Genomic DNA, 12,496 nt, shown 5'->3' with positions numbered 1-12,496 from the left:
CGTGGGAGTCTTCCTGTGTCCAGCCTATGGCTGGGTGCAGTCAAGGCCCCTGGGAGTGACCGTGGCAGATAGTTATTAGAGGCTTGCACGCGCCTGTGAGGGCAGAACTCACTCTGTTACTCTGTTGACTGCGTGACTTCTCCTGCTGTACAGCATAATAAAAGAGACCAAAACAAACTCACCGGCTGATGCCCTTTATTAAATAAAATTGCCATAACAGATGGCATCATCATCAAGTCATGACTTCATCAGTGTTACCATGGAAATCAACCATGGAAACCAAGCAATGTTTACCTCCAACTAGTCTTCTTAGCTCCGCCAGTTATCAGCAATGTGATCATGAAGAGTCAACAATCATTTGACCACGAGAGTCAAACTGTAAAATGATACAACGTGATACAAATCAAATAAATCTTGGATATTTTACATCATATTGATGTTTTGATGTAAAAATGTGATTTGTGGAAATATTGAATCAAATTGTGTGATGTTCATGTCTTCAAAAGTAAAGTTATATTAGTACACATGCCTGTGACTATACTGTGTTTGATCTTTCACTGTTTGCATATTGTTCCTGAACATACATGACTTTTTTTTTTAAATCAGGGTAGCCTTGCTTAAAGGTGCCTTAAGGAGTTTGCACGTTTTATGCGAAACAGCGCCCCCTGCAGGTCTTGGGCGTAATGCAGCTTAGTGAAAAACTCGTCCCTGTGGCTCCCGTGCGCGGAAGAGGGGGACTCCGTCTTCACTCGTTTAGAAGCGCTCAAGTAAGATTTAAGTTTCTTTTACCTGGTGGGGTCTGTGCTGGAGCTGTGGCAGTGCTAGAAGCCAGTCTTTTCTTACTTTCTGGAAGCTCCTGCTCAGTTGCTGCTCACTAAGCATCTGGCGGAGTAATGGCGGACATAATGAAACTTAACCAGCCGGAGCGTGCATTACGTCATTCCTTTCAAATTCTCCCCAAAAAAATGCTGGTGCCGGACCGGCACTGCAACTTTCAAGTGACAATTTAGCGCTGTTAGAGGTACTTGTAATGAATATGTCAGGGCACATTGTACACATCATTAAAAATGTGTAACATATTTATGGTGGAAAATAAGTATTTTTAAGGTTGTAAAACTCCTTAATGCACCTTTAAGATTCTTAAAGGGATACTTCAACATTTTGGCAAATTGGCCCATTTAGCGCAATTCCTTAGTCATTTCGAACAGCATACTTACTTTTTTGTGAGGGCGAGCTGTTGTTTATTCAGAGGTGAGTCGAGGAAGGTTTTCGAATTATAATCCGCACATTCTCTACGCTGTGAAATATTAATGCAAAATTACGAGATTGAGTTGTTTATGTGAAGATTGCTAAGACGGAACTACTTGTCTGGGCGTCGTGATTTCACAAGAAAAAGTAGTTCCCAGTATTTGCTTCAGTGTCGTAACGCTACAATATTATTTGTTGGTGTTCCACAGCGTAGTGAATGTGCAGATTATAATTTGCCCACCAAAGTGTTTTGGGGTTGTTGGATTGTGTATTTGATGAGTTTGATGAGGGGGAACCAAAATACCATCCACTTCCATTGTGTCCGTCCCGAAAACCTTCCCCGACTCGCCTCTGAATAAACAACAGCTCGCCCTCACAAAAAAAGTAAGTATACTGTTCGAAATGACTAATGAATTACGCTAAATGAGCCAATTTGCCAAAATGTTGAAGTATCGCTTTAACAACGTGAGTTTGTAAGTAACAGGAATTTTAGTCAATTTACTATTTATAGTAATGTTATGACTTGCAGTGCCATGTTTCACCCAGATATAATACAAAGAATGTCCAGCAGGTGGCAGTAATGAAAATCATTGTTGTGTTTGGGTCAAACAAGACTCCTCATGAAAACAAATCAAGGACAGCGTGGTGTCAGATGTCGCTTCCTTAACGATCAAACGGCCGCCTTCCAGCAAAAAGGTTGATAAAAAAGGAGAGACCACAGAGACTGACGCTACACCACTTTAGACTCCAGTTAAAGGTGCTGCAGGCAGGATTCGGCATCTCCGCCATCTTGCTTAGGGTTACCTAAGCAAGATGGCGATTTGAAACCCAGCACATCACGCCCTTATGCAAGTTAAGCCCCTCCCACAAGAACGTGCGACAAACGCCCCTCGACCAATCACGGTTAGAGCCTCAGGGGCTCTTCTGATTGTTCAAAGATACCGGGAGCTGTCGAGATTCCTTTTCAGCTCAGAACAGAGACAGTTGGAAACGCTGCGCCCTCGCGGTAGTGCAGTTATGCTACACTCCTAAAGGATTATCAATGGATAATCTGACATTTAATCCAAAGAAAACACAGAAAAATTAGCATTGACTAGCAAAATCCTGCCTACAGCAGCTTTAACATCCCCCACAGTCATAAGATGAGACTGTTCATCAGTGGGGTATAATGGCAATCTCCATTCATGGACACACACACACACACACACACACACACACACACACACACACACACACACACACACACACACAAAACATCCTCTTAGGGGCTATAGTCAGTTGTGACAGCATCACTGAAAATCCATGTCTCTACAAGCTGTGTGGCCATCACTGAACTCCATGAACCCCAAACCCAACTGCTCTGAGTTCAGTCATCAATGTGATGAAAGGCTGAAAATGTTCAACCCTGATGTGACTGGAACACACAGCCTTCTGAACGTGGAATGGCTGCCGAGTGTCAGCAATGCGCTGCTCAAACGGGCTGTACAGCGGCGCACCCTGGGCGGCGTGCCTCATGGCCTCAGGCGCCCCCTATGGCTCGGCGCCCTGGGCAAGTGCCCCGGATGCCCAGCCTAATCGCCGGCCCTGGTTCTACCCACTTGTCCCACACTGTCCTAAGAGCTCCCAGCTTGTCTCTCCTGCCTACCAGCCCTTGTCTTTGGATTATCAAATTGGACGACTCTGGAGAAAAATGTGAAAAGTCTCCAGAGACATTGTGGCTCAAAATCTCTGCATCCCACAGATTAGCTGTCGACTTATAGACCCCAGCCAGGATGAGGAGCCCCAGATACACTCCTAAGTGTGTTTTGTCCAACTCCTTCCACTTCTCCCCAAAAACACACCTCAGTCCTAAATTAATCCAGATCCAGAATAATTTTCTGTACTGAATTAGACATGACCAACTCAAAAGCTGACCTGATGTCTGTAACAAGAGTCACTGCCATCGTAGTGGGCCCTGCCACTCTCTGTGATTCCTGCAGACAGGTTTGCCTGATGAGGATGAGCACCACTGTATTGCACCATTTTCTGACATCAATGTCTTGCTTGGGGGAATAGGAATATAAATCCCCTCATGTGGTTCAAAATCAGAATCATTACAATCAGAATTTAGCTCAAGATAGTTTTGCTGCGAGAACATAAATCGCTCTTGTCAAAAGTCAAAACACCTGCAAGTGTGTGTGTGTGTGTGTGTGTGTGTGTGTGTGTGTGTGTGTGTGTGTGTGTGTGTGTGTGTGTGTGTGTGGTGAAATATGTCTCACAGTTTCAATGCAAATAAAGAACCAATCTGACATTTCTGACACCCTTTTACCTGCAGTTTGACTGCCGGGTCAAACTGACCCGAACAACATCTCTGTCATATAAACATGGTTGCAAATATGTGAAATGACCCATTTTCATTTTATATGTTGATCACACTAAATAAGGCAAGCAGAAGAAGTTTCATCCTGGAAAAAAAAAAAAAAAAATAAATACTATTCCTAGATCTTCAAACTTTAAAACAGGTCAATTTGACCTGCAACATGATAGGAGGCTTAACTACTGACCCTAAACTCTCACAAGATGTGAGTGTGTGTTTGGCACAACAACGTGTTTTTTGTTTTACTTAAATGAATGAAATAAGTAAATCAAAAAACGTGCTAATGGAGTAATAACCATTGGTGATTCTGATAGAAATGACTTTTGTAGCTCAGAGGAGATAAATGTTAGTTTTGTGTTGGGCCTATTGATCTAAAAAAAAAAAAAAAAAGCACTATTGCTATGGTGTATGTGTTCGAATGGGTGAGTTTCCGGTTTTACTGTGAAAGGACTCCAGTCTGACGTCACATCCTGTCAGTGTGCGGGAACAAGCGGCCTCTCTGCGGGAACAAAGGAACATTCAGTGAGTCTTTTTACACACTTTTAAATTCAGAAACGTGGAAGTGTTCACTGCCTCCGCGATAAACGTGCAGTTATTACACTTTACTGGTTTTCAAATGTTGCTCTTCGGTCGGTCGGTGATGCAGCTAGCCGCATGTGTTAGCTTAGCTTCGACACGGTTTATTCAAACTGTTCACGAGCTTCATCTGTAAAGTTACTACCTGTGAGAAAAACACGTCTCAATGTATAGAGCGGGCGTGTTTTTCCTCGTCGTAAAGCTTTGAATCTGAAGAAATGTCCAGTTTGGGTGCAGCTGACGGCCTGGCCTGCTGTCCTAATGCTGCTAATGCTAACTGCTGTAGCTCGCTCATTGTCCTGATGGAGCTCGGTCCCTGTTTTATCTACATTTATCCTTAAGCTCTGGTCCTATGGGACCTCTGTCCGGAATACCTGTGTGAATTACATCATTTCTGTGGTGGTCTGTTTTCAGGTTTGTGAGCATGGAGTTTATCTGCTGTCGTTAACCTGCTGAAGCTGAAAACATGTCCAGTAAGTAACATCAGCGACAATCAATGAAATCGCAGCAAATCTCCTCTATTAAAGGGTTCATTACTAGTAATTGTCAGTTACAATCAATGAAAAGAGAGCTACTGCCCTTCATTGTAATGTTTAAAAGCAGTAAATAGTTAATTAACACTTTTGCATTACTGGATTGTCTTTATTTACATGATGCAAAATAATAACATCACAGGCAGTGATGAGACACGTGTGTGTTGAAAACAGATGTTTGTGCTTCTTCACACCCTGAAGGCACAAAATACCAAAACAGTGTCCACTGCTCTCATCCACGTAAACAGCTGTGGTGGTTTATTGAAATATGTCACTTCCTCTTTTCATGGAAACTGCAGCGGTTAAACTGTTCTCCACACGATTATCCTGAGCAAGTGACTAAAGGAAAAAGGTCATACTCACACACTTTCAATTCGATCTACTGTGGAAGATTTGTATTTTAAAATAGTTTAAGATTTGCTATTTTTCCTTGCAATGTTGGATCAGACATCTTTTTGGATAGCAAAATATTCTTAAATGGAGAATTCCGGAAATCAGAAATGAATGGGGAAGAAAAGCACAAAGCATTTTGAGATGGGTTCACACTTCCAGTTGATTGTATGAACAAAAACAAGTGAATTATTCCTCTATTTACCCAACTCATCACTGTATTTTTTTTACACTCTAGCCACGTAAAATTTTCGTATGGTCCTGATTTTGTCATTTTGTCTCTATGATTGAATTTGATGATGAAAGTAACTGAGCTCCTACAGTCACTCTGCCTTGTGAGCACAAGGAATAATTCTAAGATTATATTTTAGTATGTAAAGTTTTTTTTTTTTTTATGGCGGAGAGGAGTTTGTTTGCATAAGTAACCTTGTGACCCTGAATAAGATAAGTGGTGCAGAAGATGAATGAATGAGTGAATTTGCATAAATAAACTTCGCCACGAGCATGGACGTTTCTCTGAGTCTCACATTGAAGCAACAAGCAACAGTCGGCTTTAGAAGCTGAAGGATCTATCAAAAGCATGAAGTTTCTGGATCCATCCATTGAAATATGTTTCTTCTTGTGTCACAACTCAGGTACTGTTACAATTACAAAATCCCCTCATCTGAAATCAACCTTTTTGAACTTGAGTTGATTGTAAAGGCTGGATTGTATGAAGGTTTTGAAAACTTGTCTTTTTATTTTATCTGAAAGTCTTGTTGTCGGACCAACGTCACTCTGTCTCTTCATGTGGACGCGATGTCGATGCACTGACTGATTTCTCTCCTGTTTCACGCAGAACGCCCCTCGTACGCCCCGCCCCCTCCCCCGGCCCCCACCACAGTAAGTGTGCAGCCCTCTGATCTGGTGGTCTCTCTCTCTCTCTCTCTCTCTGTCTCTCGGCCCAGGGCCTTGTTCACCCTCTCTCCTTGATCTCTCTCTTTCTCTCTGTCCGACCACTTGGAGGTTTCCTCAGATCTTGTTCAGCTCTCCATCATCGCTCTCACTCCTGCTTCTCCCTGTCACACCACCACTTCTTTTTAGGCTTTTGTAAGACAGCAGTGAGCTTGAAGTCTGATTTTTATTTCTCTCTTTGTGTGTGTGTGTGTGTGTGTGAATGTGTGTGTGTGTATGTGGAGTTTACCGGTTGAGCCAACATGCTTGTTTTGGTGCTTTTCCTTTGCTTCCATTCAGCAGCAGGGGGCAGCAGAGTGTGACGCTTCAACATGTTTGAATCATAGATAGAAGCCTGCATTCAGTTAAACTACATTTACATGTTTGATATAATGAGGACGGTGTGATTTAAGAATGGTTGTGTATGCAAGTCTTGCCTTGCACAAATATGATTGAAATATGGCGCACACACACACACGGATCAGTGTAGGCACTCCGTTGCTGTATACACAAATGAATCTTCACAGGCTCAGAGTGCTTCCCATTCACAGATTGGTTTACACACAGCATTTAGTGTGTCTGCAGGGCTGATCAGGTGTTCCTACCTGAAGCAGTAACGTTCACACTTTAAGCTCCTGACCTGCTGAATGCAGTGACTTTCTTGCTTCCTCTCTTTTTTCTTTTTTTTTTTTTTTCATTTTTGTTTTTCTTGCATGATGAGCTCATGGAAACAAACAAGCAAACAAACTCGACATATATATGTATATATATCTCTTCATGTTTTTTTCCCCTTCCCACTTCTTTCTGTTGCTCCCCTCTTCCCCCTCTTGTTTGTGAGCCATTTCTCATTCGTGTTTTGTCTCATTTGTCTTCCATCAGCAAATGCCTTCCACCCCAGGGTTTGTGGGCTACAATCCTTACAGCCATCTGGCCTACAACAACCTCCGGCTGGGAGGGAGCTCCGGAGGCTCCAGCAGGGTAATGAATGGATGAAGGACCAGAGGGAGCAGTGCTGCTGCTGCTAGATACACAGTTTCAGCATACTCTGTCTTTTCAAGCACTTCCTGTAAACCCAGAGTCCAAGGAGAAGCTCTGATGAGACATGCGTCCATCTGCTTCAGGCTCGACGAGCCCCTGCATGTCGCATGTTGTTATTGATCCACCTATTAGCTTTTTTCTTTTTTTTTAATTTGATTGTTTTTGTTACAGTTCTGCACGATGTACATCATAAATTCCTCACCCTCTGATGTCAACATTTGCAATTTTACAATATACCGCAGTGAACTGTGTTTCATTCATTCATGTCCTGCACGTCAGTGTACTGGGCCGCTGAGCTGGAGCACTGAAAGGTCGGCGCCGTTTCACTGAAATGACCCAAAAACCTTCAAACTGCAGCAGGATTTAAACCAATCTTCTGGTTAAAGTTTTAAAAATCTGCTCAAAATCTGAACCAGCCTTGAATATTTGGAAGTTGCAGCTACGTGTGACTGAATGTTTTCTGCCTTTGAAGACGTAAACATTTCAGTAAAAATCCACAGTTTAGAGCCACTCTGAGCTGAGGGAGAATGTGGTTGAAACTGCAGTTCTGACGTTAAAAATTCAGGTTGGTGAGTTTCTAATTAATTTTAACCGGTTAACATCCTTCATAACGAGCCGATCCTACAGACCGTCCAGTTGGGGACTTGTGTTCTTTTCCTTCTGATATTGATTTGGGTCACTGTTATTAAAAACCTTTATCTCCTCCCAGGACATTAATGCAATTGCTTCCACAGACATGAGATCAAAAGCAAAATTATTATTTAAACCAATTGGCAGGCAGTGTGTGACAGTGGCAGGGTTATACAGCAGTCGCAACACAGAGCCAACTGCATCGGAAGAGAAACGACGAAAACAGTAGCTCCTCTGCCCTGAACGTCGTCGGCAGCGTGTTCACTGCGCCTGCGTGATGTTGAAGATTCACAACGCCCTGCACACGACTGCTGTGCTTTAAGCTTCATTCTGTTGCAGTAGAAAAGACGTGAATGATCCATTTTAGGGTTTCATGAATCAACCAACGGCTATTCAAAGGAAAATTAATTCAGTTTTTTTGCAGTTCTTACCTTGCGTTGATACAAACAGGAAATAAAAGGCCAAACTCTTATCCAATATTTATCCTTCAACCCCCTGATGGTGCAAATAGACCAACACACATGTTCACAGAGGATCATTTAAGAAGCCGTAAGTCATACAAATCCATTGGTCAGAGGAACATTTAGCAATATTACAAACATACATGTGTATTTGATGTAGAGTTAAAGGTCAAACCCTCCAGATATTGAAGCTGTACTGAGCTATACAGCTTACTGAGATCCACTGTAAGGCGTTGTGCTCGGTCCTGTTTAAGACAGTGGCGTCTCAGGTGCTTCTAATTGTCTTCACTGTGTCGGTTCCGCCGCTCCACTCACTCTGCCCATCCCCCTCTCCGTCCTGTCTCCACAGAACTCCTCGGGCATCACCGTCCCGAAGCCTCCCAAGCCTCCAGACAAGCCGCTGATGCCTTACATGCGGTACAGCCGGAAGGTAAGCAGGAAGGTAAGACACCCATCCACGGTGTCTGCTTTTACTGCTTGTCCTCCCATCCCCCTGAAACGTTGCAGGGGTTTGAGGGTTGGGAAAAACAGCCGAGCCATGACGCCTCACCACCACCTCCACCTCCTCCACCTCCACCTCCACCTCCACCTCGTGGAGATGTGTCGGCTCTCAGCAGCCTCCTCTTGATCTGCCGCTGCCTCTTTACCTCCCGCTCTGCCTGCTTTTCCTCTTTCAGAGCTGTAAATTTAACCTGGCATGCCGCCTCTGATTTGATCTGACAGTCCAGTAAAGTCTTGGTTCATCTCATTGAAGCTTTTTTTCACAACACCTCAACCCTCACTCTCCTGCCTGTCAGTGACTCCATTCGGTTCCGCTCCCTGTCATCGTAGAGACTCTGTTTTTCCCTCCTGTGACCTCGACGACCTTGTCTTGACTCGTTCGCCGGACGCGCTGATGTTCTGATGTCCCGTTTGTTGTGTCTGCACCCCGCTGCTTTCTGCGTCTGTGGCCCAAAGGTATGGGACCAGGTGAAGGCCTCCAACCCCGACCTGAAGCTGTGGGAGATCGGGAAGATCATCGGGGGGATGTGGAGGGACCTGACGGACGAAGAGAAGCAGGACTACCTCAACGAGTACGAAGCCGAGAAGGCGAGTCCCCATTCAGAGACAATCGATGAGCGATCCGGCTGCTTTGGCTGGATTCACTGCGAGACCTAACGGAATGTCTTCCGTCCAGATCGAGTATAACGACTCGTTGAAGGCCTACCACAACTCTCCGGCCTACCTGGCCTACGTCAACGCCAAGAACCGAGCGGAGGCGGCCATGGAGGAGGAGAGCAGGCAGCGGCAGAGCCGCATGGACAAGGGGGAGCCGTACATGAGCATCCAGCCGGCCGAAGACCCCGACGGCAAGTCCACAGTCCAGAGGTTTGATCCCTGGCATCACAGAGCAACGGGCCTGACCCTCGCTTCTCCTCCTTCCCCCAGACTACGACGACGGCTTCTCGGTGAAGCACACGGCGGCCGCTCGCTTCCAGAGGAACCACAGGCTCATCAGCGACATCCTGAGCGAGATCGTGGTGCCCGACGTGCGCTCCGTCGTCACCACCGGCCGCATGCAGGTCCTGAAGAGGCAGGTCCAGTCCCTGATGGTGCACCAGGTACTCCGCCGGCCGGGCCGCCTATCCCCAGCAGCCCCGCTCGCAGCGTCGTCCAACCCACGTCTGCTCCGTCGTTTCAGAGGAAGCTGGAGGCCGAGCTGCTGCAGATCGAGGATCGCCATCAAGACAAGAAAAGGCGCTTTCTGGAAACCACGGACTCTTTCAACACGGAGCTGAAGCGGGTACGTCGGCGCCGAGTCTCTCTCAGGCCGCCGAGTGTCTGCTACAGGTCAGCCGTCCGTAGCAGCCTCTTCTCTCTCTCTGTCTGTGTCCAGCTGTGCAGCCAGAAGGTGGAGGTGGACATGGAGAAGCTGGCGGCGGAGATGGCCGCCGCCGAGGAGGCGGCGAGGCGCCGGGCGGAGGAGCGGGAGCGCGAGGCGGCCGAGCAGGCGGAGAAGGCCGCCCAGCAGCAGCAGCAGCAGCAGCAGCAGGAAGCCGCCGGGGCCAAAGCCGCAGAGCAGGCCGGCGCTAACGCTGCTAGCAGCACGGCTAGCAGCTCAGCTAACCCCAGCTCAGGGACCCAGGACGAGGACAAGCCCACACCCATGGAGACGGGTAGGAACAAGACACACACTGCTCCACTGAGGGACGACACACTTCATGACAGATATGTGACTGAGTTGTTGACCTTTGACCTCGTGGTGAAGTTCCTCCTCCACTTTCTCCCCAGATGAGGCGGCCCCTCCCGAGCCCTCATCCGATGCTCAGTCCACCGCTGCGCCTCCTCCTCCCCCCACCCCCTCCGACCCCCCTTCCTCTGCCTCCGACAAAGCCACGCCTCCCCCCGAGCCCCCCCGGGAGAGCAGCCCCCCCGGCACCAGCGAGGACAGCAGCAGCAGCAGTAGCAGCGTGCCCCCCCTGCCCTCAGAGAGCCCCCCCCGGGCGGCGGCGCCGGCTCCCCCCGACCCCGCGGCGGGCCCGGAGGCCGGCCCCGCCCCGGCCTCGGGGCCTCCGCCCACCTCAGAGGAAGCTCCTCCACCTCCCCCGCCGCCCCCTCCTCCGCCGCCCCCGCCGCCGCTGCTACCCCCCAACTCGGGCAGCCAGTACGACATGTAACGTAGCGTTAGACTGAGCTAGCTGTAGAAGTGTCCCCCCAACCCCCACCCCTCCCCTCCCCTCCCCTCCCCCACCTGGACGGAGCTGCAGCGCCTCCTCGGGAGGTCAGGGTCATTCCTACAGCAGTGATGGAGAGCTGTCCTCATCCAAACAGGAAGTCACACATTCCCTTTAAATCTGTGCGCGTGCGCGTGCGCGTGTGTGTGTGTGTGTGTGTGTGTGTGTGTGTGTGTGTTCTCCTCAGCATGACCAGTTTGATCAGATCACCAAAGAGCATTTGGACCCTTTTCAATTCCCTCCTCCGGCTTTGCTAGTTTCAAGCACGCGTCACGGCGAAGTCAGGGACCAGAGGAGTTTTGGAAACTGAACGAGTGGTTCTCAGTGATGAGGGAGCGGTGGCGCTCATCGAGAGGCCGTTCTGATTTGATCCGATACGTCAGAACCGCGGACTCCAGGGCGTCGCCTCTCTCTCCTAGTTTTTCTTGACCCTCCCCGCCTCGTCGGTCTGTGCGATTTCCTCAGTCTCTCTCTGTGTTTGTAGAAAAACTAGCGGAACGTTTTAGCTGAAGTTAACTCCGTTCAGCCTCGGTCGGAAAGCTGGAGGCCATTCCCAGTTTACCCAGCATGCACTGCGATCATGACAGAAGCAGAAAAGTGATGAAACGATGGCTGCGAACTTGTCTTTTTGTTACTGTTTGAGCAGAAACGTCACACACTTCCAATCTGTCCTCCAGGCTACCTTTTCTGTGTGTAGACCGTTTCCTGCTGCCACCGCCACCCGACTAGCTAAACACACGTATGCATCTGAACAGGACTGTTTTCTTACTTGAATTGGACTGTTTTTAGTAATATACCTGTTTTTTTGCATTTTTCTTTTGTACTGTCTGAACTTAACTATCCAAATAAAGACGTTTTCTCACTCCGAGTTTCTATCTGGTGTTTCTTTGGCACTTAAACCAGCAGGAGTACCGACCGTGGTTCTGCAGGGTGTTTCTAATCCGTCAAGATGCATTTTGAATTAATCAAACCCTGAGATTTCAATGTTTGTAGGAGTTTTGTTTCAGCTGAGTAAAATTAACTGTAGATATGTGACTCGGCATCAGGCAGAGAACTTTTTAGATGGAATTCATGAAAGAAAAGTCAGATAGAGCCAGATGCCCTCTCTGTTTCTGTTTCTGTTTCGGTCTTCTCTGTCCAGTCTGTCCATTCACCTTTGACCTCTGTCCAGAGAACTGCTTGCCCACTGAAGCTCAGTGGTTCTGTCCTCTCTCTGAAAACTCTTCAGATGGTTGAATTAAAAATCCAGCAGATCAACACTTTGAGAAATACTCCACTGGAACAGAAAGCCACTTAAAAAATGTTTCCAGAAGTATGCATGCAAGGTTAATTGGTGATTCTCAGTATCCCCTAGGTGTGAATGTAAATGCTAAATGGATTTAAGATGGATGGATTAAAGAAGTACGTTTAGTTTTTTTTTTTAGTTTAGATTTTCTGTGCTTGTACTTTGACATGAACTATTGTCAGGAATCGAGATGCACTTTTTAAATTATTTTAATCGCCTATTTTAGGTGTTTTGCATTTTTTTGGACGTAGAATACACGTAACGCCGAATTGATGAAATGATGAAAAGTAAAATGGATGAAATGAAATGAAATGAATGAAAGAGTGAAATGG

The 12,496-nt window shown here is 46.8% G+C and overlaps 1 protein-coding gene across 2 annotated transcripts; it reads left to right on the top strand.

Annotated features, from left to right (window-relative positions):
* The first annotated feature begins 4,047 nt into the window (after positions 1-4,047).
* Positions 4,048-11,747, top strand: LOC115385560 (SWI/SNF-related matrix-associated actin-dependent regulator of chromatin subfamily E member 1-like). 2 transcript variants are annotated; one of them, XM_030087629.1, is made up of 11 exons: positions 4,048-4,126; positions 4,595-4,653; positions 5,942-5,985; positions 6,916-7,014; positions 8,515-8,595; positions 9,123-9,254; positions 9,343-9,514; positions 9,594-9,766; positions 9,847-9,948; positions 10,042-10,321; positions 10,437-11,747. In XM_030087629.1, the coding sequence occupies exons 2-11, from the start codon at positions 4,647-4,649 to the stop codon at positions 10,820-10,822; spliced, it is 1,476 nt and encodes a 491-aa protein (XP_029943489.1). In that variant the 5' UTR covers positions 4,048-4,126; positions 4,595-4,646; the 3' UTR covers positions 10,823-11,747. The 2 variants fall into 2 exon arrangements, with proteins under 2 accessions (XP_029943489.1, XP_029943488.1); XM_030087628.1 differs by having other exon boundaries at positions 8,515-8,607.
* The last annotated feature ends 749 nt before the right edge of the window (positions 11,748-12,496 follow it).

The sequence above is a fragment of the Salarias fasciatus genome, unplaced genomic scaffold, assembly GCF_902148845.1.
Source record: "Salarias fasciatus unplaced genomic scaffold, fSalaFa1.1, whole genome shotgun sequence".
NCBI classification, from domain to species: Eukaryota; Metazoa; Chordata; class Actinopteri; order Blenniiformes; family Blenniidae; genus Salarias; species Salarias fasciatus.
The sequence above is the reverse complement of the archived record's forward strand: the minus strand, read 5'-3'. Positions and strand labels throughout refer to the sequence as shown.

Bases quoted from the DNA above. Each gene is read 5' to 3' on its own strand.
- LOC115385560 (XM_030087628.1), top strand. The intron at 5,986-6,915 runs GTAAGTGTGCAG...GTCTTCCATCAG, and splicing joins CTCCCCCGGCCCCCACCACA to CAAATGCCTTCCACCCCAGG. The intron at 8,608-9,122 runs GTAAGACACCCA...TGTGGCCCAAAG, and splicing joins GCCGGAAGGTAAGCAGGAAG to GTATGGGACCAGGTGAAGGC.